Source organism: Mus musculus, chromosome 19 (genome assembly GCF_000001635.26).
Source record: "Mus musculus strain C57BL/6J chromosome 19, GRCm38.p6 C57BL/6J".
NCBI lineage: Eukaryota > Metazoa > Chordata > Mammalia > Rodentia > Muridae > Mus > Mus musculus.
In genome coordinates, this window is record NC_000085.6 from 56786274 (window position 1) to 56812787 (window position 26514).

The following is a 26514-nucleotide window of genomic DNA, read 5'->3' on the forward strand; positions in this document are numbered from 1 at the left end:
AGTTTTGAAATTAGAACACGCAGGTCTCAGAAGGCACCGGAACTTGTGACTTTTTTGTATGTTTGAAGCTGGTGCCATGGCTAGAAGACATTTAGCCATGTGTTTTTTAAAAGGTAATGTTTTCAGGTAAATATATGCCTTTAAAAGGAAACCTATTAAATAGCTGCAATTAGTTCTAAGTGCACTCACTCTGTCAAGTATGACTTGTGTGGCTTTTGAATCCCAGTGAGAGATGCTGACAGCAACTCTCAGCAGAGCTACCAATACAATCCTTCACTCTGGCCACATTCACACCAAACTCCGAGTGGAGGAACAAGCTAATGCTTGCTTTGGCATGGGCATCTATCTGGGTGACAGAAGGGACTTACAGGGCAACATGGGACCTGGCCACTGGGTTTATCCTATGCAGGTGACTAGCCAACCAAGCTACAGCTGTATGTATATAAGAGCTGCAGTGTTATGCTGACAAAAACCATTGATCAGCAAGGTAACAGTACTTGAGGCAAAAGACATGGGGGATGGGGAGGGTGCTGAACACACAAATCCTACTCCCCGTCCTTAGTGCCCACTAATTACTAAAGACAAACGACATGGAAATACGCAGCTGCTCCAGGGGTGAGTGTAGCTCATGGTTTACTGAACCTAGCAGGCAGGAGCAGCATGTCTGAGCGCGTAACCAATGGTTCCCGGCAGGCAGCTATGAGGACATCATGGACTTCCTTCATTGTCACTACCTGTACTCTACACGTGTGGATTTCAGAGGAACTTCCCCAAGAACAAATGGCTTATGTGATGGGCATAACGAACAAAAGGGATCAGAAATTTAAAGATTCGAAGTAACCCTAGTGGTGTGAACCGTTGTTCACACTGCCCCGAGGAAGTTAACACCCTTCTAGCACACAAGTGATTCTTTACTGTTAACAAGGCTGGAAGCTGTGGGCACTTAAGGTGCACAGCCGTAGGAAACATCAGAATGTATCCCAAGGTCACCGTCCCAGAGACACTTTCTAGCCAGCTTTGCCACCTGTACTTTAAGTTTAAAATCACATCTGGCGGTCGTGTTTGACAGGATAAAGATGAATGTGGGAATCAGTCTACTTTAAAAGCCACAATCAAACAGTGTGGGAGAGAATTGCTAACAGTGGAGAAGTGGTTTGCTGGGCCATGTGAAATGTGAGAGTCACCACAGACGCCATCAACAGACAACTTGGTAAACAGGCACTGCTTATTTAATAAGTACAGAATGTACACAGACTCCCCTGAAGAGCATCACTTTATACAGAGTATTTACAGAATGCACAGTGTAATCAACCCAGGGTTCCCTACACAACGCAGACAGCCCTGCACTCGGGAAGGGAAGAGAGCAGCAGGCATGAATGATAGCCATATGCATACATTTCAATATGCAACTAAGTTCTTGTTTAGTTTGCTTTTTTTTCAATTATTTCTCTTGTTCACCTTTAACAATTTTCAGTCACTAGTGCCACCAATTGGTGTTAAGTGTTAACAATATCAGTATGAAAATGAACTGAAAAAAATTCTTGAAAAAGAGATCAGTAGAGTCAATAGTCCCAAAGCATGAATGTCATTTTATATATATCCTTACCAGGGCAACATGTGTCACATTTACAGTATTGATAGTTTCAAGGGGGGGGTTTCTTCTTCCAAATTTAAGACTAAATTTTCTTGTAAAAATATTTAGAAAATAACCAACAGCCTGTACAAGGGACTTCAGAAGGCTGCCCGACTGGATTGGACTCATTTCAGGAGCACGGAACAGGCACCAGTCAAGCGGTTACGAAATGCTAAAAGTCTAGTGTCTTCTTACAGTCTTTGGGCAGAGCACCATGGGAACAGCACTTTCCCCAGGCCCGAGCTCAGGCTGAGGCGCTTGGCTCATCTACCTGTGCAAGCAGAACAGCACTCTTCTTAGCCCAGTGACAAAGGGCAGCCTGAGAGTAAGGCCTGAAGACCCGTCCTGCTGCTGTCATGAGAGCACAGATGCCAAGGGACTGGAGAGTGATAACCATGACACCCGTAGCGTGCCGGTTTATTAGTGTTTATTAGGCAAATGTATTTCTTAATGAATAAATGACCTGTGTAGCCTGATTGAGTGAGTCACTTTAAATGGTTATGGAGAAACCAAACCAAACCACCACCAACTGTTCATTGTGTCCAAACGCACCATGTTCAAGCCTTGAAAATGAACAGACTCAAAAATCTCAAGTGGGATGGAAAAAAAGGAGTCCCAAGCACTCACTTTCAGATGAAAGCCAGGGAAGTGTGTGGACCCACACATGCACGCACACCAACTTCTTGCCCAAGGATACCAAAATATTACTAAATAAATAGTCATTTACATTTGTAACTAACAATGATCAATACACACTGTCGTCTCAGGGTCTCTCCTCCACGTATTCTATGAGGAGAAGAACCTCAGAAACAAATCTACCCCAGGAGCGCGCCCTAAGTCAGTGGAGGTTCTCTTGGACATAAATGCATTTCTTACACATGCTTTTGCTCAGTCTTGACCATATATGAAAGGACATAGGAGATGCCTAATGAAAAAGAAAATAAAACTTTTTCAGCTTTTTAAGCTTCATAGATATGGGAGGACAGTCTGTATAATCAACGCATGGCTTTTAGTAATTATACTTTTAAATTATTACATTATTAAGTTCTCCAAGTCCATGGCGGCACAAGTGCTAACACAGTTTGTCCCATTCTATACCAAATGTGCATATATGTTACGAGTGCCCAGGTACAGAATACTGTGGACATGATCACTGGTTGGTCTCCACTATGCATTTTCGTGTCTTGGAATTAAAAAGCCCTAATGCTCTAGCTCATGACTCAGCATCAGCCGAGGAGACAGGGGGTGTAGCTAGGCTGCCTACACTCTGGAGCCCTTCCCAGGGCTAGGGAAGTGTGCCTAGGAATACGTGGGAAATAATGCAGAGTTTATTGCACTTACCCTCTTAATTTTTATTCTAATAAATTATTAATAATAAAAAGAGCAAGACAGATGACTAATACTTTTTACAACTATCTTAAAAATAAAACAACTTTGAATGCATTTCACACTGAAGCTAAGAGATACTTTTTTGAGTAATAACATAATATTCACAAAGACATTATATTGACATCTAGTATTACATTTATAATCGATGTTGATTTGAGGAAATGTTAAAACACAGTAAAAGGGCACTGACGTCATGACTGTAATCTTAGAGCCCGCAAAATTCTATGATAGTCCAGGCTTCCAAGGCATCTGCATTTCACTGTGCTCAAGGCTCGTCTGTAATACTCTCCTGCCGTCACCTCCTGAGGGCTGGGATGATGGGCATGAGCGGCCATGCCAGGCTAGAGCTCATACCATTCTTTAAAGCTATGTATCCTAAAGCCCAAGTTCTTTAAGAGGAAAAGACAAACCAAAAAACCCCCCAAAAAACAAAAAATAAAAACCAACCCCAAAAACCCAAACCCAAACGTAGCAGCCTCCCAGGATGCGGTGTGTTAGGTTCTGGGAGGTAAGATGCTACCAACTGAGAAAACCTTCAATGACAGAAGTGCTGATACTACAATTGGCAACATTTAAACGTACATCTTAAACACTGTAAACATCCAACAAGATACACAATTCAGCTCCAAAGTCCCTTCGGCTGAAGACATAACTGTGTTAAAGATCATACAGAAACAGCACTTGAGGAAACTGAGCATCTCCTGATGTGATGGGCACACAGGAGCCTCCGCCCAAGCCCTTTACATTCCCCTGTACACAATGTCAGTAAAACCAAGGCATGGCAGAAAGCACCTCAGCCCCAGAGCTTCACACATCTGTTCCAATGACTGGATCCATTTCACATATTAAAATATAACAAATCCACAGGAAAGTTTTAAGTTCAGAGTTTAAAATCATAGTTTACATCACTAAAGATTTTAAAATTTTAATTAGTAACTCAAATGTGAAAAATATACCTATGTCATATAAGGAGACCTGACAAACAGTGCCCAGCCAGGGCTAATTCCCTACAGCCAGCTTTCCTGTCTATTTGTCAGTAAACTCAGAACTGATTTAAGTACGCACACACATCCTTACACCACAACCCAAGGCTATTCCGTGACGGCGGCTGATTGTGATGGGGTTTTAAGATGTTTCCAGGCTGGCTTTGAACTCATGAGCTCAAGAGATCCTCTTTAGCCTTCGAAGTAGCTAGGCCCACAGGGGTGATCACTGCCCAGATCAGAACCGAAAACCTTTATAATTCCTCTAGATTTCTCTTTGTGTTGCGAAAATGGTGAGCGGTTGCATGATGAACGCCTCTCTTTAGGAAGACTTTTCACAGGCTGATGTCACTAAGGAAAGGACGGTGGTTACCTTGTTTGTTTGTTTGTTTGTTTTTAAACCCTTGTACTAATGACTATAGCACTTTAGGGCAATAAGCAAATTAAATATTGAGTTAGTGACAAGGTGGCTGACTGCAGCACAGAGAAATGAGAAATGATCTTTGCTGAGCTCACAAAGCTCACGGCACACACACCACACACCCATTCATAAAAGGGCACCTCTACACAGGGAAGCAAAACCAATTTTTGATTAGTTGACACAAAGCAGGGACTGTTTGAGGACACTGGACAGTGGCACCTGCTGCTCTGTGGCTCGGCTGTCTACTAGGCAAGAACTTTGTGTTAGGCTTTCTTCGTCCTCTGCTCCAGTTCATGCTGGTGTTTAATAAGGCGTTCTATTTCTGTTCCAAGTGTTTGCAGGTTTTCCTTTAATAAGTGGGGGGAGAGAAAACAGAAGTACTAAGTAAATGAAGTACTAAGTAAATATCTTTTGAACCACTTTTGTCTAAACTATGAAGCTGAGTGATTATTCTTGGTACTGACATAGTCTAAACATGGAGGTTTTAGCGAAATAGGCCTGCCCATTGCCGTTATAATTCTTTTTTGAAACAGGCTCTCTCTATGTAGTCCTGGAAGTCACTCTGTACACAGACCAGGTTGGCTTCAAACTCATAGGCGTCTTGCCTCTGTGAGGACTAAATGTGTGCGGTACCACGGCCTGCCCCACGTTATAATGTTTTTACTGCAGCTACAGCAAGTTTTCGTGCATAATGATTACTTTGGTTTAAAACTATTTTTAAAATCTATTCCTAGTTATCAAGTCCATGCATACATAGCAAAGACAGAAACGTTGGGTCAGAGACAACAGCTAAAAAAAAGCCACAAAATATACTTAAATGTTGTAATACTGAAGTTGTAACTGGGTATACTCATTCTGCAAACGGCATCCACTGTGAAGCAAACAATCGGCCTCAGTTTCTGCCCAGTAACTACGTCACTTTATCTCTGAGTACCAAGACACCCTGTACTAGTAAAACAGCTTGGGGCTGCAGAGATGGCTCAGCGGTTAAGAGAACTGACTGCTCTTCCAGAGGTCCTGAGTTCAATCCTCAGCAGCCACGTGATGGCTCACAACCATCTGTAATGGGATCTGACGTCCTCTTCTGGTGTGTCTGAAGACAGTGACAGTGTATTCATAGAAATAAAAAATAAATTTTAAAAAAAGAAAAAAGAAAACCAGCCTGACGCTAGGTGAGACTATGGCAGAGGCGCCATCCTGCCCTGGTTACTGAGTGGCAAATAAATAAGAAACACAAATACCTTCAAAGTAATATTTTTTAGCAATGTATCTTCCAAAACAGCCTGTAATTTTCGGTTGATTTCCAAAGAGAGCTCCAGTGTTAGCCCGCTGTCAGCGGGATGGGATGTGTACAAGGACGCCATGATGCCACCGCGTCTACTCAAATGCACTTTGTTAAAATCAGATGCTTCTGAGGAAAGTGTGCCTGATTCTTCTCGTAAAACGTAACTCTGAATTATTCTGCAAAACAAAATGATACTCTGGGTGCTTGCAGAATAAAAACACTGGGGTTTGTAGGAAGCAATGAATCTCAAGCATAAAGATGATCAACATAAAATATATCCCGGTTAGGCCAGTAACCTAAGTTAGCTTAGTCTTTTCCTTATTCATTAGACTGTCTCTTACCCTGTCCCTTTTTTGTTGAAGGAGTATAGGCACAGCTTTTCTGTTTCTTTCCATACATGTATGTAAATATTTTAGTCATTACTTGACTGGTTTGATTTCTGTTAATATTTTCTATTAAACTACTACTAAACTCTATTTTGCCCTTTCTTTTAAAATCTACAAGCAGGATTTTCTACAGGTATAGAAGTATTTAAAGTAACTGTTTAAGAGGATTAGCACAAGACTCAACTATGAAGCTAACTCTTATTTAAGTAAGGGTGGCATCTGGGAGAGGAACAAGGTGCAGCACAATTTCGGGTCAGTCAAGCTGCGTCTGGAGCTGAGCTGAGCTGGGCTGAGCTGAGCTGGGCTGAGCTGGGTTGGGCCTGCCCCTCACAGGGCAGGGCTGCTCTTGGCTGACTGAGAACACATCCTGCAGCGTTCCAGAGGCTCAGGGAACTGATGGGCTCAGCCCACGACCTTAGAGTGTCTTCTACAGGGTGAACCTGACTATCACCCCTCTGATCAGTAGGGGAAAAAAAACTCAAAACTCCATATATATTTTAGAGTCGTTCACTTTTAAAGGCTAAGTAATTTTTTTTTAAATCCAAAATTATCTTAGTATGTTAAAAAAGCAAAACTACTACCCTCCACTCTCTCACTCACTCACACACTCTCTCCTGATATTCTACCTTGAAGGAGAATATCTACCGTTAAGGTTTTCTCCCATCTCTGTATCCCCAAAGCTAGAATACAACAGGTGATCCAAAAAGATGGAGACTTGGATGGGAGAAGAATTACTAAGCAGGCAGAGCACTGCCATCCCAGCTACACAAGAAGCTGATGCAGAAGGACCCCTGGAGCCCAGGAATGCAGGGCCAGCCTGGACAACATGATGTACCCCATGGAAAAGATCAGCTCTTCATCCAATTCTGAGGCCATGCAAATGGCAGGCCTCTGACACAGGCCATGCTACCACAGTAATACATACTTGGTTTTTTTTCTTATTTCTTCAACCAGCTGTTTGATGTGGTCCTCCATGAATTCTATTTTCTCATTCTTCCGGGCATGGGCTTTCTGTAGCCTCACTATCCTCTCAATCAGCATGGCTTTGTCCACTTCTGGGAAGTTGTCCACAGCCACCGAGGAGCTGGTATTCTCTGGAGATCGGTCTTCAGCACTGATTCGAGCATTAAGTGACCCTGATGACAGAAGACCAAGCTCAGTGAATGTGACCTCCGTCTCCCTTACCCCATCTCATGCTTTCTAGCAATACTGCCCACTATGGACAAGAATACGTAAGTGGTTATGTGTGGCCACCATTCTTGTTTAAAAGACAGCAGCAGTGAGCAGTGTCTGTTATGTTACACAGAAATAAGATAAGGAACTGACAACAGAGAAACAAATCTTAAAAACTAAAAAAAGAAGAGCAAGCCTAAAGTAATCTTAAAAGTAAATGATACCACTGAGAGGGGGAAAAAAGGAGAGGATACTCAAAAGGAAGAGGGGGGGGAGAGGAGAGGAGAGGCGAGGCGAGGCGAGGGGAGGGGAGGGGAGGGGAGGGGAGGGGAGGGGAGGGGAGGGGAGGGGAGAGGACAGGGTAGGACGCCTGCCTGCTCAAATCCTACTCCACTTAGTAGTCATAACTAAATAGTGCAACTGTGGACACAGTATTTTACCCTCAGTGCCTAGGTTGCTTCTGCTAGAAACAATGACTTACCTCAAAGCATTGACATCCTCATTTAGATGTGATGACAACAAAGCATGTTTGCCTTATCCCCCAACCCCACCTCTACACCTACACTTTGTAAATGTTAGCTTTCTACCAGGACCTGTGAGATCAATGTTTGAGCCTCTTCACCCTACAGATTAGGCCTTCTCAACCATATGATGGACTTGAAAAATATAATATCCTAGCCCAAATTGAACCATCCAAATAAAATGGTTTTAGCTGGGACCTAAGATACAGGGTTAATTTCAAACCATGCACTTTCTGTTAACACACTGTTACCACAGTAACTGCCATGGTTGCTTTGCCTGTAACACACAATTCTAGGAGATTAGCATAGTGCAGCTACTCTTAACAGAAAGTGAAAGAAGGGAGAGAGGTAGAGGCAGAGGCAGACAGGCAGAGAGAAAGAACTAACACAGCTACACAATTGTCCTCGTCATATGTGTGAGTTCCCTGTACATAGGTCCAACTAACTCCAGACTGCCAAGAGCTTTATTAAAAAAATGTCTCTGCTAACCATGTACAGATTCCCGTGTCCTAAACCAACAGGTTTACATGCACATCCCCAGCATGCACAGTGTATCAGGTACTGTGACTTAGAGATGGTTTAAAGTCTGCAGGAGGACTGTGCAGATTACACAGACACCACAACATCTTATGAAAGGCTTCACCACCTGAGGATTTTAGTATCCAGTGAGTGCCCTGGAACCAAAGGAGAATTGTTGATATGCACCGGATGCTATATATGGATGGCTAGCTCATCATTTAGGTTAACATGGAAGTGAGTCCACATGCAGGCCTCTATGGATAAAATACAAATCTAAACTCCAGGCACTGCACAGAATGCAAAAGTGGTAGGTAAAAAATGGGTGAGAAGTCTCACATAGCCCAAGTCAGACAGGAACTCTGGCAAAAAGCAGGAAGTAAACACGCAGTAAGTACACTCTCCACACTATAGCTACGCGTACCTTCTGATCGTCAGCCTCGAAACACAACAAAGCAGATAACTACTTCTGAACTAGCCATGGCCACTGCTAACTACGCCCTCCTTACCTGATGAACTCGAGCGACTTCCCATACTGCTAATGTCTTTATCGTGGTTTCCATTCTCAGTCTGCTCTAACTTTCTCCGAGCTATTAAAAAGAAAAAAAGAAATCAATTACTTGTGACAGTTGTAATGACCATTTCCCATGCCGTCTGACATTAATTGCTAATGCCACTTGGGCAAAAATGGCATGGACCACAAGATGGCAAAAGTGGCATGGACACTGGTCCTTGCTATACATTTTAGAACACTTGAGGCGCCATTCATATAAAATGACATTTGGAAATGGACAGACTACATAGGAAACAAAGACAACTTCTTAGAGCTGCACTTTCAAGTGAGCTTATGTTCAGACTTCAGCTTGTGGAGCTTTAGGCATGGAGTGCCTTCTCAGTTTCAGAAATCTCTCCCCAACACACCTTCAGTTACACACCTAAGAACAGGGCTGGAGCAGAGGCTAAGAGCACTGACTGCTCTTCCAGAAGACCCAGGTTCAGTTCCTAGCACCCACATGGTGGCCCACAACCATCTCTCACTCCAGTTCCACAGGCCCTGACACCTTCCTCTGGAGTCTGTGTGCAGCAGGCATGCTGGCTAGACACCACATTCATAAAAATGCATCTTTAAAAAAATTGTGAGCTGTTTTAGCAAATATCTAACTATAGTCACATTAAGTAACCCCAGGTCTCATTTCTTACTACATTTTTTCCTATTTAACCCAGAGTAGGGCATACAGATAGAAAGTTGATGTATCTGTCTTTTTCACACTAACATACGGCAGATATTCAAAAGCCATTATGAGTTTGTGGTTTTGTTTTTTCCTCCTTCTTTTTCACGACAGGGTCTTTCCTGGAACTCACTCTATAAACCAGTCTGAGCTGAACTCACAGAGATCCTCCCATTTCTACCTCCCAGGTAAAGGGATCCAGCACCACACCCGACAGCTTTTTTTTTTTTTTTTTTAAGAAAGGGTCATATGTAGCTGGGCGGTGGTGGTGCACGCCTTTAATCCCAGCACTCGGGAGGCAGAGGCAGGCGGATTTCTGAGTTCGAGGCCAGCCTGGTCTACAAAGTGAGTTCCAGGACAGCCAGGGCTACACAGAGAAACTCTGTCTGGAAAAAACAGACAAGCAAGCAAGGGTCCTATGTGAGCAGCCGGCCTTGAACCCACCGTGTACTGTGATGACTTTCATCCCCTGCTGTGATTACAGTGTGTAAGTTTATATGAATTCTTAACCAGGAGAAATCGGATTCCAATTTCAGTGATTAGTGGCTATGCTGGCCAGCTGTCCGATAGTTCACAGTCCTTCTGAGATGTTTCCCGAGACGCAGTGATCAGTAAGTGAGAGCTTGGGACTCAATCACCTCATAGGCACGTGCAGAGGGGAACATTAGAAGTGTTTTCTAGATTGCATTTTAAAGGCAGACCTTTCTTATGTTTTCTAAAACACCTAATTTATATTTTAAATATAAAAATAAATGAATTCTACAAAAAAAATTAAAACAGAACAAAACAAAAAAACCACTTACACAACTTTTGCAGGTAGCAGAATACAAGGTAAAGGGTTCAGAGCTGCTGAGGGCAGCCGTTCACTCTGTGGCTTCAGCATGGGAAGCACACTCACACAACTGCAAGCTTAGCAAGCTTAGTAATCTAGTCTGTGGATAAGTGAGAAAGAGCATACAGGCTGGGCACAGTGGCACACTCCTTTATTCCTAACAGTGAGGCAGGAGGGTGAGGCAGAAAACTGGGTGTGTGAAGTGAGGAGCAAGCTCTGCCTCCAGGATAACAACAAAAGCCGAGCGAGCAAGCGAGCGAGCCTAAGAGAAAGCCAGCCAAGCACACACCTGAGGTATGTGGGGGCACACACCTGAGGTATGTGGGGGCACACACCTGAGGTATGTGGGGGCACACACCTGAGGTATGTGGGGGCACACACCTGAGGTATGTGGGGGCACACACCTGAGGTATGTGGGGGCACACACCTGAGGTATGTGGGGGCACACACCTGAGGTATGTGGGGGCACACACCTGAGGTATGTGGGGGCACACACCTGAGGTATGTGGGGGCACACACCTGAGGTATGTGGGGGCACACACCTGAGGTATGTGGGGGCACACACCTGAGGTATGTGGGGCACACACCTGAGGTATGTGGGGGCACACACCTGAGGTATGTGGGGGCACACACCTGAGGTATGTGGGGGCACACACCTGAGGTATGTGGGGGCACACACCTGAGGTATGTGGGGGCACACACCTGAGGTATGTGGGGCACACACCTGAGGTATGTGGGGCACACAGACAGACAGCAGCGCACCTCACCAGAGCTCTGAGACAGACAAGCAACACAGGAGTACCTTGCTGAAGCTGCTTGCTGAGGTCCTTGACGTTAGAGGCGTGTTTGCGCCTCTGCGTCACTAACTCATCTTTCAGCTCTTCCACCTGGGTACTCAAGGCTTTGACTTCGGTCTGCGCAGCAGAAAGCTCAGCTTGCAGAGTCTGTACTTCCTCTTTTCGAAGCTCTTCCTCTTTGAGCAACTTGCTCTCCTGAATAGTAAGTGTGATAAAGTTGAAAAGAAAACCAACAGTTGATTTCTTTTTAAATCTTAATTTTTGCTCAGTTTAAAAACGTAAAAGTATAGCTAATGGAGGAGACTCTTCTGCAAACCCCTTCGCAGGCTCTGCCGGTGAGCTCCTCCCACCATCTTCACCCAGCGGCAAACAGGTCAGAGACCACCAATGGCGTGATGTTGTGTGTGGATATAGCTGCAATCTAAGTCTCTGAATGTTGTGACTCCAGTCAGGAATGACAGAAATCATTGTTCTTTATTTTTTCAAAGTGGAATATTCTTTATCATTTAATTAAAAAAAATCTATTATAAGAATTACAGCCATTAAACAAAAAGCATATATTTTTACAACATGTAAAATGATCAGATATCACTAGAAGAATCTAAAATTAATTATCACTTGTACTTTGATGATTAGAGAAATTCAATCTTGCTATGTTGGTCTAGTGACTAAATCTGAGTATTGGAGTTAGGAATGGTGGCTGCTCTTCTAGGGGACAAGGCTACGATGCCCTGTGCTGGCCTCCGCACTGCTATGTGGTACACAGACATACATGCAAACAAAATGCCAATTAAGAGGAGGGGGGTAAGGGGGGGAGGAGGAAAGAAGGAAGAAGGGAAGGAAGAGGAAGGAGAAGGGAGGAAGGAGGAGAAGGGAGGAAGGAGGAGAAGGGAAGGAAGAGGAAGGAGAAGGGAGGAAGGAGGAAGGGGAGGAGAGGAAGGAGGAGAAGGGAAGGAAGAGGAAGGAGAAGGGAGGAAGGAGGAGAAGGGAGGAAGGGAGGAAGGAGGAGAAGGAGGGAGGAAGGAGAAGGGAGGAAGGAGGAGAAGGGAGGAAGGAGGAAGGAGGAAGGAGAAGGAGGAGGAAGAGGAGGAGGAGCGGAGGAAGAATGAAATGTGTGCCTACACTCACCAGATTACGGTTAGCCTGTCCCATCTGCTGGCACTGGCTTTGCAGCTGGCTCTCAGTACAGGACAGGTTGTCCACCTGGGACTGCAGAGCGCTGGACTCAGACTGCAGCTGCGCGTTCTTACTCGTGAGCTTTTCTGTGAAAAGCAGGAGCTCAGACTCCCTTTTCCTGCTGCCTTCAATGTCTTTCTGGAGGTCATTGATCAAAGAATTAAGGCTTTCCATTTCTTCTTTCAAATGTTCAATTTCTTGTTTACCACTACAAAACAAAGTTTATATTTAAGGAAAATTAAGTAAGCTATTAAAAATCATTACACTAACACTGTGGGAATGCTCACTTAAGGGAATATTTACTTGTAGTCATTCATCCATCCATGACATCATCATCGTCGGCTTCGTGTTACGGGAAGAGCTGTGAGGGTGAGTGAGAAAGGCTCATGTGGCAGGGCCCTGCTCTGAGAGCCTCTAGTGACCAGTGATGAGAATGAGCAGGCAGGGTGCCTAAGCTCAGGAAGAGTGACCACCGTCCCACACAAGGGCAGGCAGTACGCAGAACAGGCTTCTAAGCCAGGCTTGCATCTCACTGCTGGAGTTCTTTGCCTCAGTTGTACTTTGTGAAGACAGCCACAGTCAGAACTCAATGGGAACCTATGCTCTAAAAGGCCTTCCATTTACAAGGCTGGAGAGATGGCTCAGTGGTTAAGAGCACTGGCTACTCATTCAGAGGACCCAGGTTTGGTTTGCAGGCAAACATCCATACACACACTTTAAAAAAAAAAAAATAACTGACAAGAGATAAAGGAATAATCACGAAAGCTGAAGAAGGAAAAAGGCACTGGACCCCACAGCAGACGTGGAAAGAATAATCCAATTCAGACTAGAAGCATTTCTTGCACAATGGCAGTAGGGAATGGTTGTAGAAACCAGCAGCAGCTCAAAGCCCTTAATCACATGAGAGCAGAGAGAACGCTGGTCGCCCCAGAAGAGACACACCAGGAAGACAGAGGTCTAGAAAGGAGAGGTGGCTGGTCTCTGGCGTCCTTACTGAGGACGGTGATTGTGAGGGTGAGAACCTTTTTTCAGCAGCACTCGGGTGGCTGCCTGGAGATGGACAGCAAGGACAATAGAAGTTAACCCTGAGTCCAGGCTCTACTATATGACATCATGAACCAAGTTTAAACGATGCTGGGACATCACAGAATGACATTCGCTCTGACCTCAAGGCTCGCACACAAAGTTAAGGAGCCAGGTGCAGACTCACGCTTCCCATTTGAGGAGAGACTGTGAAGCCACAGAACAGATAAACCAAATCCACCCCACCTATGCATGGTTCCTGTCAGTGCTTATGAAATAGAAACTTTGATTTGACTTTTAGAAGCCGTGACAGGAGTTCAAAGACACAAACTGAAGAATTGTTAACTGGAAGAATTATGAGAATTGCTCCTGTTTGATACAGTATTGTACTCAGAGACACCATCTTAAACACCACTCATTTCATACCTTTGAAGCTGCTCATGTAACTGATCTGTGATTTTCACCTTGTCCAGTAAATTCTGAATTTCAGATTTCTGTCGATTGATAATTTCCCTGTACTTTGATAACTCATCTTCCGTTCTTAAGCGTTCATCTTCTAGACATTTCGCCTGTGAAATGATCACAGTCAAGCTAAGCACAGACCGCCGTGCTCCATATGAACTCTCTCAGACAGGGCAGACACAGGAGTAACCTGAGACAAGTGCTGCAGGAGCTGCTGTGAGGAGACAGGAAGCTGCTGTCCTTATCTCAACGACAACAACTCCCCTGTGTTCAACTGCAGTGAACACCTGACACAACAGGACAGACATGGCAGACACTCGGTACTGTGCTGTGGTCTCAAGTCATGGTGCCTGCACAAAACCCTACTTCTAGATAAGCGACTGGCACGTGGAGCCAGCGTGTAAGTCCTAAGAGGGAGATTACTCTGACCACAGATTATTCACTAACATTGTTAGAAACTACTATTAAATACAGTCAGAAGGAGTATTTTGGGTCTGCCAACGACATAAGGGTGCTGTAAGGTCCACCCATTCTGCCAACTGCTCTGCTGTCCTTAGCTCCAAAGCCCAGATGTTCCAGGTGCAGATGCTGAAGTGTGCCATGAGCAAGGATGCATGGCAAGCACTTCCAGTGACTAACATAACCTCAGCTCAGCAAGAGTCAGTGGCAGTGCAAATGCTAAAGAAAATGCTAGTCTTTTCCTAAGTTCTTTTATTTTGAAAGATTTCTAAGCATTGCTTTCTGAACACCTTAAAAAGCAGAGTAAACTAAGAGTGTTCATCCCACCTGAGTTAGGAGTGAGGAACTGCTTACCTTCGTTCTCAATGTCCGTAGCTCATCCATGCCCTCCTTAAATGTCCTCTTTAGATCTTCTAGCTCCTTTATTTTGGCATGATGCATCTGGAAGAGACACAGATCGCTGAGAGACACAGGCGCACTAGCAGTATCCTGCCTGGTTTTCCTAAGAAGGCCTTATCTGTGGACAGTCACGAATGCACCACTCCTCTTCCTGAGTCACAGCCCAGCCAATCAGGATGTATTAGAGAGTGCGGAAGAACTAAACTCACCTCCAGCTGGTCAGATTTCTCTTGCATTTGTTTTTCAAGTTCTCCTTTTGTAACTCTGAGCTTTGCATCAAGCTCATTTGACTTAATTTCTTCAGATTCCTAATGGAAAAACAATGAAAAACACTTTTACTTTGAAAATAAACAAAGCTTTGCTATCAAGTTTACTAGCTGTGCAATAGATTATGCAGCCAAAACTGGAGAAAGTATTGAAGGACTTTAAGTGTTAACAGAGCAGAAACAGGAACAGTGCACTTTGAGTGTATGACATAATCCAGTGTTTTCTACGACGTTTTGAAGGGAAAGTCTCTGATAAGATGAGTCATGTGGTGTGCCCATGGAAGCCAGAGCTAACACCAAGCCTCTTCCTCAAGTGCCCTTCACTTTATTTTTGAGACAGGATATCATATAACTTGAGCTGATTTGATTGACTTGGCTCGACTGGCTGGCCAGTGAGCTGCATGGACCCACCTCTCTCTTCACCCTGACAAAGCCAAGGTTAGGGGTTCACACTGCCACACTCAGCTTTTATGTGGGCGCTCAGGTTCTTATGCTTGCCCACTAGACCGTCTCCCCACTTGAACTGCAGGTACTACAGCACAGGAACTAACCTGTATTTTAACTGAGTGCTTCAGAAATGCACGTACACTGCACAGTGGCAGACTTGGAACGTGCATGAGCACAGAGCTCTGATAACGGACTTCTCACCAAGGAAGCCTACCTGATAGGTCTTTATCATGTCCTGACAGTTCTGCCGGATTTGCTCAGCTTCCTCCTTTGCCTGGGTTAGTTTTGTAGTTGTTTCTTTGAGTTTATCTTTGGTTTCCTACAATGACAACACGACAAAGACAACATCAGGCACAGCGAGGTGGAGGACAGTGAGAGCAAAGAGGTCCCCGCTTGTGGGGTTCAGTAACAGCAACAAGGAGGTGTGACCTTGTGGGTGGGCTTTGAGGTTTCAAAGCTCACCCTTTCTGATACCCAAGGACCCAGATGTACTCTCTCAGTCCTTCTACAGCACCACGTCTTCCTGAAGTCCACCATGCTTCCCACCATGACAACAATGGACTGAGTGATGTAGTCCCCAATTAAATGTTTTCCTTTATAAGAGCTGCTGTGGTCATAGTGTCTCTTCACAGCAATGAAAACCCTAACTAGGACACTGTTGTAGCACTAGACTAAGGGGATTAAGCAGGAGTCTAACAGTTTGCTTGTTTCTGACGGGGAAAATGGCTAACAGTGAGACTGATGGACAGTAAGTTAATCAGCAGTCTTCCCCAGAGTCCTCTAAATGACTTCAGCACTGAGAAAAGCAGTCTTCTACGGTTCTTTGCACATTGCAGAGAGTCTCTGGCTGTGGCTGTGATATCCATTTGAAACTCCCTTTTAACTGAACGACACTACTGAACATGGCCTCTGCTTTGAGACTGCTAAATGGCATTCTTCATGCAGGATTTTTAGGGATTTCCTCATCAAAACCTGTTGCTTTTCCCTCATTCTTATTTTTCACTCACCTGCTCTAGTCCTGACTGCCTGACTCTTCAACTGTCCCTTGCCAATTCCCACTGAAAACATACACACTTTCTTTTGTATAGTCTATCTTCCTTATTATTCCTTGCTTGCTTCCTGCTCTCTGGTGATCTCTCTCCCAGCTTCCTGACTGCAGATGCAACGTGATCAAGGCCCTCAAACTGTCAGTCATGCCTTTCCTGCTCTAGTGCAAAACTGTGAGTCAAAAAGACTTCCCTTCCTTATGGTACAGCGATGAGGAAAGTAATGACTGACACCTGCTGCTCCTGTGGAGATCCTTTGGGCTCCTGTGAGGCCTAGGCAGCAGCCTCTGCTCTGGGCAGCTCAGTGACCCTCTTTTGTTCTTATGCTTGGGCAGCGTAGCCTTTGTCTCTTCAACATCTGCCCTGCACCTAGGCTCCACACATTACTCCATATGCCATTTTAACAATAAACATCTTATAACTAGCACTTATCTACCTTGAGGTACTGGTCTTTGATAGTCAGGGGCCAGTATCACTTAAAATATAGCAACACAATAACCAGAATACTTTTCCACAGAGCCTTAGACAAAGTATAAACAACCGTGGTTCTGCATCCTCACTCCTGTGACTAAGACACAACTGACATATATAGTTCTGGTCCATTTCAACACCCTAAATCCAGCAAGTGAGAGTGCCAGATAACACTGAACATTTGAATAAATGAAAACAAATCCCATTGTGTCAGGTTAAGGATGCTTACTGTCTATATTCTACCTATCAGCTGACCACTTACAGAGCTCACCGGATGACCTCAGTTGTCAGGCCACACCTTCCACCTTGTTGCCGATGCAAGCACCAGGCTAGTCAGTCTACAAATTTCTGGAGATTCTCCTGTATAGGACCCCATCTCAATACACACACACACACACACACACACACACACACACACACACGCATGCACATACACACACAAGCATGCACACACATGTGTGTACACATGCGCGCGCATAAGCACACACACACAGACACACAAGTACCCCTGTTTTGACATGGGTTTTTGGAAATTTGCCCTCAGGTTCTCATTGGTACGAGCACCCTGACCCACTGAACCATCTCCGCAGCCTTATAGGCACTGTTCTATTCTCAAGGGAAAGAGCTGAGCAAGCAAACCAAACTCTCTACCCCCGAGAAGCTGACAGTCTACTGCTAGAGGTAAATAAACAAAGGAAGCACACAAAGGCTTGGATGTTCAGTACGCTAGGGGCAGGAGTTAAGGAGCAGAAATGAAGCAACAACAAAGCATGGGAGAGCGGGCAGTTCAGAGCTTGCGCAGAAAGGCTAAGCAGCTTCAGTGTGCACAGGCTTGAAAAGTGTAAGATGAGAGGCTGCATGTGTGACAAGGATGAACCCATGAGATCAAGGCTGAACCCAAGCCTTTTGTCCTCAAAGTAAAAGAATGAGTTGTCATTTATTCAAATAGGGGGGTGGTGGAGGGAGAACACTTTATTAGTTCATCTTAAGCGAATGTAAGTTATTGACAATGTCAGGTATAAAGAATGCAGTTGAATGCAGCCGATGTTGGGTAGAAAGGACGCAGCTTAAGTTATACATTTGGGAATCACCTGAATGAAGTTTGTTACTGCTCATTTCTTGTTTGTTTGTTTGTTTTGAGAAAGAGTTTCATGCAGCCTAGGCTGGCCTCGAACTTGCTACATAGCTCAGGTAACCTTGAACACTACGTGCTGGGGTCATATGAGAATGGAATCCAGGGCTTCACGTACTCTCAGCTCTCATCAACTGAGCCATGGTTCCAGCCTATGGACCACCGTTTAATCCATGCTCTTGTCTTCCGTTAATTCTGCACAATTCCCTTTCATATTAATTTTAAATCCCATCCATGTCTCCTCTGAGGCAAACTTGCCTTTATGTCATTTAGAGATCCTATACTCGGAGTCACTCCTTTGTTCTACAGTCTGCATTCTCCTACTTCTTTGCCTGCTGATAAATTTTCATTAGATGCCAAACACAGTGAAATGTATGCTTAAGCAAAGTTTTTATAATCATTTAAATATTTATATAATTCATCTTAGCACATAATTCACTTGAAATCAGCTTGCTTTTAAAGCCGTGTACGAGGCCTCCACACCACAGCAGTATTCTGCTGAGGCCCCCCAAAGCCATGCTCTTTGAGGGTCCCTTGACCTCTGGCTGGTGTTCACAGTGACTCCCCAGTCAGTCCTGTGTGAGCTCCAGAGCTGCCCTTATTCCTTTTACACTTCTGGAACACTGCCCTCCTCCTCTTCTCCATACTTTGAACTCTACATTCTCAACCCGGGAAAACTGCAGGGCTTAGTGTCATTTCCTCTCCTGGCACCTCAGCCAGAACCCAGCATTAACCTCCTCTGTTTCACTTCACTCAGAGATCACTATCCTACGCTGGCTTTTGTCTCAAGTCTGAAAACCTTCACATATTTTTATTGGTTTTTCTTTTTCCCTTTGTGTATACATATGATTTTGGTTTTTGTTGTTGTTGTTTTGTTTTTTGGTTTTTAGAGACAGGGTTTCTCTGTGTAGACCTGGCTGTCCTGGAACTCACTCTGTAGACCAGGCGGGGCTCGAACTCAGAAATCCGCCTGCCTCTGCCTCCCGAGGGCTGGGATTAAAGGCGTGTGCCACCACTGCCCCGCTATCATTTTGTTTTATTTTCAATTTCTGTATTTTGGGGTGGGAGTGCTAGTCTAAGGTGGAAGGATAAGACTAGCTCTGCCTATCAACTGAGTCTAGTTCTGGACCAGACAGATGGCAGCTTATTAAGTGAGCTAAAATGGCAACACTGCCATTGGGTCAGCTCTAGATCCCAGCTAGGGACCTGACAAGCCATGTGGGCGGCAGACTGCAGGTGGCACTAACAGAAGCCACAGGCTGCAGGAAGCACAGGTCCTGGCTTCAGGCAACCAAGCAGAACAACACATGCAGCACAAACCACCCTCATCACAGAGGCTGTGTTGGAAGTGAGACAGAGAAAAAGAGAGCCACAGACAGCAGAGATGACTGAGCACTCTGCTCCGAAGTTAAAGCAACTCAGGCAGTTAGAAATTATCCTTCATGCATTTCAATTTTTAATTCTGCACTGTGTACCTCAGAGCATAGAGAATTCTGAACAGCTGAGCTGGGACGCCCCAGTGCTTTCTGGTAGTTCTTTGTTGTTTTCTCACCCAGTGATGGATCTTGAGTGACGGGAGCACACCATGCTGCTAACCTACCTTTGACCACTCTCAACACAGACTACCTACAGTTTCCTGATCCCAGCATACAAACATCCAGAGACAATGTACAACAACATAACCGACTTGTAATCAACCTTAGGAAGGCAGTGTGTCACACTACGTTTCGCCCTGCATCATTAAGCCTCTTTTCGGAAGCCTGGAAGGTGACAGACACACTGTACCACAGCACCACCTTCTGTTTAGGGCACATTCAGAGTTGATTTTAACCATCCATTCTCTCATCTGCTGACTTTTATTTCTCCAAAAACCCAGCTCTACCTGGGTTTAAATTATGCCATCAGTTATCAACTTCAGAATTTTTGGTTGTGAGACCACAGCCTTTAATGGCTGAGCCATCTCTCCAGCCTTGGACTTTGTAAATCCATTTCATTATATTAATTTTTAAAAAAAGATTTCTTTTATTTACATGAATACACTGTAACTGTCTTCAGACACATCAGAAGAGGGCATCAGATCCCATTACAGATGGTTGTGAGCCACCATGTGGTTGCTGGGAATTAAACTCTGGACCTCTGGAAGAGCAGTCAGTGCTCTTAACCGCTGAGCCATCTCTCCAGCCCCCATTCTATTAATTTTTAGATAGGATGGTATCTGCAGCAAGTAGTTCAGTAGGTAATTATAGGGTAATTGCCTTGTGTGAATGAGAACCCTGGTTCAGTGTCTAACACATGTGTATCATGCATATACACAATTTTTGCTAGCATAGTAGCAATTTTATAAAAATAGATAAGCTATTTGTATTAATATTTAAATACAAACAATTAATTTTTAGTTATGGGAATCAACATAGTTGACACTTTAATTTTTTTTCACTTTAATTCTAATAACACATATTAAGTATTTTCCCTTCCCTCCAACTTTTGAGTATTAAAACAATAAACTATGAATTATAAAATGGAACATTTTAAGCCACACCAACAGTTTTTCTATGATGACGCAAACTAAGCTGCAGGAGTCCTGCACAGGCTGCCAGCCGACTTGCTCTTAGTACTCACCACTACCCACAGCATGGCCGCACTCACCTTGTGTGAGTCCATTTCAGCTTTTAACTTGTTTTGCGCCCACTTTACTTTAATGACTTGAGAATTCATCTCCTCCTTTAATTTCTCTATTTCTCTGATGAGTCTAGTTGTTTCACCTTCCTAAAAAGACATTGTCATCTTTTCACTTAAACAATCAAGTGTGCATCTTGTATATCCCCTTGTGCAGTAACACAGTGATTCCAGGGTAATTGATACTATCGCCCACAGGCCATAAAGTTGATTTAAGGCTCAAATAGTGAGAGAGTAATAAAGCCCTAAATCAAATCCATAGGCATGAGGATAATTACTGCCTAGATTAGCCCGTGGGTACAGTATAAGACAAACACACTCGGACTCTTCATGACTGATGGCAGTAAGGTGACTCAACTGGTTCTGCTACAATTTCTGAGGACAGTAACAGCATTTCTAAACAGAGATAACAGCAAGTGCTCTGAATAGCTCCCGCTTCAGTTACTCAACCTTCTAGGACAGCTCTAGAATAAATAGGTTTTCAATAAGAAAAATATCAATTGTGCTCTCTGGTGAACCGTGCTACACTGAGACTCTGGCCAGGCCTAGAGCAGAGACACTGCCCCACAGGTATACAGCCCTACATCCACTCTCACACTGCAGGGGGAAAATGTATTAAATAAAAAACCAAAATAGAGTCTAGACAAACTATACTTCTGATTTAAAGCTATTCACAACTGACACCAATATGGACATATCTTAGCAAAACATAATTTTTAGAGACACAAACTAATTTTTCCAATAAACTCTAAAAGAAAGTTTAAAAATGATTAAGAAATTATGAATTAAGAAAATTAAGAAACTAATAACACTTGCCAATATTCTGCCTTTCCCCCAGCAAACCTTTCTAGCAGCAGGAATGACAAGCCCAGACACAGGTGAGTAAGCTAGTGAGAGCACGCCTGTCTGAGTGCTTCAGTTCTACACCACTGTGGACTAAGGAAAGCAGAGGCATGACCCTCAAATTAGGCACAAGTTATACCTTCGATTCATAGAGTTGCTGCAGCCGCCCTTTCTCCTGAGACAGCTGCTTAATTTTGTTAGTGTTTTTCTCCAATTCCTTACTTGCATCTCTAAGTTTCCTCTCAAGGGTTTCTTTTTCCTTTCGCAGGTCTAGAGCCTCCTTCTCGCCTCTCACATACTTCATTACCATTGCCTCCTTTTCCTGACGGGCCTCTTCACATTTCTTATTGGCCTTGGAAAGAAAAGATTACCAAGCATTAATAATAGTGTATTTTCAAATGAAAGCATCCACAAATGCATACTATTCCCCGTGGTGTTAGGATCTATTTTGCGCTGTGTTTCCAGTCCTTCCTTATTCCTTACTTTGGTTGCTGTGCTTTCTATTTAAATACATGTCCCTTCTTCTCCACATCTGCTTTCTTGCCGACTTCTGCACCATTCTGGGCCCCAGGAAGAGAGAGGATCATGGTTCACCTTAACAAGCTCCTTTGACCTCACACTTGCAGGAGTCAGCCGTCAGAATCGGTAGGCAGAAGCTTAGAAGCCTGAAGCCTGGCTTCTGGGTCACTGGAGCTCAGCTAACACAAGCACTTCCTCTCTGGGAGACAGTCCTACTCTTGAACTCCTAGAACTATCACATAAATAATGCTTCTTTTTTTGAGTCTAGATACTCAAGTATTTTGTTATAACAACACAAACGGGGCTAGTAAAAACTCATGTACACATTCATGTGTTACTAGTATACATATATGTAACAAAATGTCAGCTATGGAACAAGGAAAGATATAAAAAAAAACTGGAGACACAGGTGAAAAGATGAATATATTTCCCATATGTTCCTTAAATTATTTTTTGTTTTGTTTTGTTTTTTTTTTTACAATTAGGATGTACTTAAACTTACGTATTGCCATCTTGCTACTGTTTGAGATGTCTTTTTTATTTATGTTTTTGTGCTTGTCTGCTGGACCACATGCATATGAATACTCTTAAGCCACAAGAGGGCGTCAGAGCCCTGGCACTGGAGTGACAGGTGGTTGGGGGTCTTGTGGCTGGATGCTAGAAAGCCAACTGGACTTCGGGGACACCAGGGAGCGCCTTCACAGCTGAGTCATCCTTCCAGCCCTTAGTTTCCTTGAAAAGCTTTTATGTAAACTCCAGCGATGTCATCACCCAAGTGGTACAGTCCAATAAACATGAAACACCAAATGATCAAATTAATAGTGGCAGGAAATACCTGGTCCATCCGCTGGGCCATCTCTTTATGGATTTGCTGAATTGCATTTTTAGCTGTGACATCCTGTGCGACTAGCTGATCTTTGGAAGCTTTAATTTCTTTATTCAGTTCCTCTATTCTTAATTCTAACTGTAAAAAGAATGATTTCCAGGTTATATTTTATAGCTGCACCAAGTAAGAGCAATGATACCTTAGTTAACACACAACACAGTGCAAATGAAGGATGTAAGCCTACAGACTGTTTCCTCGAGCCCTCACAGGTCCGGCTTACACCTGGGCCTATTTACCTGTTTAATAAAAACCAGTTAACTACCGCATACGACAACTCCGTCTTTTTCCAAATATGTAAAAGTGCAGTAAATAACGTATCAAAACACACGGAAATGAGAACTTGGTTTAACTTGTTAGACTCTAGAGCTGTCTGACACCGCATGCGTTCATTAGCAGCTTTCTAGATGGACTGTAGTTCTACTCCAAGACCGCGTCCCCCACTGTCTCACAGCACTTGCAGTTGAAGTGCATCTTATGATGCCCACACAGAGGAGGAAAGGCCCAAGGTACATCTCTCAGGACACACCAGTGCTGAGTTATGCCGGCGAACGACAGGACACTCACTCCCTGTCCACAGAAGGAAAGCAGCTCAAAAAACCAAGAGCAGTTTTTGCTTTGTTACTAACCTAAGCCCTTACTTGTGCATCCATGCAGAAAAGAGCCATTAAAGAGAGAGGGTCTGACATGACCTTCAGAGTAGACTTCACCACATCATGGGAATGCAGCCTGCTAAAACCACAAGTGCCAAAGTGTCCCAAAGCCAGACAGAAGCCTCGAGGTTACTACTGTTAACTACTTCTTCCTTTAATTGGTAAAAACTTAAATCAAGCCTTTTCGTTATTTGGGCAGAAAATGTGCTATATTTGGAACAGTTAAACTTATCATAATTGATATAACATAGTTTAGAAAGCAATTCCTGCATTTGAAACGTTTTTTGTTTGTTTGTTTCAGGAGTTTCTAACTGTAAGCCGGGCCGTGGCAGACCTGGTTTTTACCTGCTTTATTGTGTTCATATGCTGCTTCTCTGTTTCTGTCCTTTTTCTCAGTTCTTCTCTTAAACTGTCTTTTTCTGAACAAATGTTTAAGATAAGTTCCTGATGATTCTTATTTTCTTTAATTAACCTAAATATAAAAGGGAAATAAGATACGAAATATTATCTATCTACAGATTAGACATGGACACCACTGATCAATCCTCTCGAGTAGTCTTTTTATTCTAAAATACCACATCTGGATGAGAGCCCCCACCCCTGATGATACCTTCTCAGACCATGTCCTCACCATCGAGTGACTGAGTGTGCTTGAGGTAAACGGTCTCTATGTCTGTCACTACAAGAGAAGCAAGCAGACGAGAGGGAGGGCAAGAGCAGGCAGCTCTGTCACAGCCTAGGTACTCACACTCTGTTGATTTATACACCAGATTAAAAAAAAAAAAAAAAACAAAAACAAAAAAACCAAAAAGTCTCTGGTCAATTAGCCCTGTTAGGCTCCCACTGAGCACACCCACATCCTTAACTTGTTTCTTTGGTATTCTTTGTTATTTGGTATTCTTAGAAGTCATGCACACATTCCACACAGACTACTGTTCTTTTAGAGTTCAAGCTGGGTCACTGAGCAATACTACTGATGCATGAGGTAACAGAATAAAAAGGGTGGAGTGGTATTTTCCAGGATCCAGAAAGTAGATAGAGGAGCTTAGATCCACAGGGTACAAAGTTCCAGGTTCAGACAAGTCCTGGGGATTTAATGTACAACACAGTGGTGGTAGGGCTGGGTGTAGTAGAATACACACCCAGCATTAAGGTCCTCTAGCACCAAACAGGGAGAAGAGGATGAAAAAGAGGAAGAGGAGGTGAGAGAAAGAATGAAGGAAAGGGAGGGGAAGAAATGGGAGAGCAGGGCATACAGCAAGACGCAGACCCAGAAGGAGGAGGAAGGAAACGGTATTTTAAACAGGAAATTTTCAAGAGTGTATCTTAAAGGTTTAAGAAACACACAGGTAACTAGCTATATGAGAGGATAAACATAGTAGCCAGCCTGATTGTAGAATCATTTCCAAATGACAATATATACAATTTTCCCAGGAAAAAACAAACAAAAAAAAAACTCAGTAAATGGGAATTTAATCAAACATCTGGAAAAGGATGCATTTATGAAATTTTCAATAAAGGAACTGAAACTTAGTGATTTCATAAAAAAATTAAATGCAGATAAAAGTTAAGAAAACATCTAGTTGCTTACCTGAATCAACAATTGATTTATTTGAAATTGAAAGTATTATATGTAAAGCAAAAGATCAATGCAGGTTACAGTAACACTTATATGACACCTCACTATCCACAAAAGTAACACTGGGCAAGCAGAGTCTCTCACAGGAGAGAGCACGGACTCAGACTCCACAAGTTCCAGGCTGCTGCTGGGCCACTCCCTACTCTACTGCCCGCTGCTCCCTCTGCTGGGTGGACAAAGAACGTGTTTGTTTTTACGCCTAATACTGTTTAGTTCCGTCCAGCAACTTGCAGCCAGATGATTTCCTGTAACAACTGATAAAACAAGTCAGAAGCTTGGCTCTGTAGATATTTCCATCTGACCCGGACAAGTTTCTTAATCTGCCTCAGGTACCTCATAAACCTAAGGACGAGTGAGGGTAGGACGTGTTGTCTATCTGTGCACATTCCATGAGTTAACGTGTGCACCAGTCACATGGTTAATAGTAAGTGAGATTATTAAATGTATGTATCTTAAAATGTTTAAGTGCTGTATAAGCTGTCAGGATCTAAGGAAAGTAGGAAAGGGCATCAGAAATAATCACTGTGTGTGTTGGGGGGGGCGCGGGGGGTGATGGGAGTAGATCCAGACTGCAGGGGAGTGAAGAAGTTACCCCAAGCCTAGAAGGCCCGGGAGCACAGATGTCTGAGCCATGGAAGCACAGAGTGTATTAACAGGATTCCAAGTTGGATCTAAGTGAGCAGAGGTGCTCGTGAGAAGGCACTGCCGTTTCACAGACATGTGATTCCCCAGAACCCACACAAAGGCAGACAGGAGGAACGTCTCCAGAACGTTTCCTCTGGCTTGCACATGTGCAAAACCCTCACATCATAACACAGCCTTTTTCTTTAGAAAATTTAAATTTAAGAAAGATAAAATTAATGTAAAAAAAATAGAAAATGAATACCAGCAGATTGAAGTTCACTGGGAAAAACACAATGAGTGAGCACCTTTGGGGCCATCTGGTGGCTTTAACAGAATAATATGGAAAACAACAAAGCAAGGAGAGCCAGTACCTATAAAAGAGCACTCAGGGCGTGGTCTGTGTGCCCTGTAATCCTCAGCGTAGTGTAAAAGTGTGTAGTTTAGTGAAAGAGAGTATGTATTATTTTTCTTTGTAACAGATTGTAACAGTATGCCCAAACTTATATATCACTTTACTATAAAATGTACAATAAAAATACAGAATAAATCCTATTAGAAACAGGCTGAAGGAAATCAAACTTATCAAAACATTCTCCCGTTCTCTAAATTGTAAGCTTCTGAACTTAATTCG

General features: G+C 43.6%; 1 protein-coding gene across 2 annotated transcripts in view; it reads right to left on the reverse strand.

Moving 5' to 3' along the window:
* Positions 1-1211: 1211 nt before the first annotated feature.
* Positions 1212-26514, reverse strand: part of Ccdc186 (coiled-coil domain containing 186) — a 34715-nt gene continuing 9412 nt past the window's right edge. Inside the window, exons 3-16 of one of the 2 annotated variants that reach the window (NM_170757.2) lie at positions 23966-24092; positions 22920-23048; positions 21705-21917; positions 20693-20812; positions 15612-15716; positions 14894-14992; positions 14640-14726; positions 13791-13933; positions 12294-12549; positions 11171-11360; positions 8817-8897; positions 7023-7233; positions 5668-5887; positions 1212-4773 (exon numbers count right to left, since the gene is read on the reverse strand). In NM_170757.2, coding sequence (NP_739563.1) covers positions 4690-4773; positions 5668-5887; positions 7023-7233; positions 8817-8897; positions 11171-11360; positions 12294-12549; positions 13791-13933; positions 14640-14726; positions 14894-14992; positions 15612-15716; positions 20693-20812; positions 21705-21917; positions 22920-23048; positions 23966-24092 — 2065 coding nt within the window. In that variant the 3' untranslated portion in view covers positions 1212-4689. Of the gene's footprint in view, positions 4774-5667; positions 5888-7022; positions 7234-8816; positions 8898-11170; positions 11361-12293; positions 12550-13790; positions 13934-14639; positions 14727-14893; positions 14993-15611; positions 15717-20692; positions 20813-21704; positions 21918-22919; positions 23049-23965; positions 24093-26514 lie in introns of those variants that run through there. The other variant, XM_006526852.1, reaches the window with a different exon arrangement.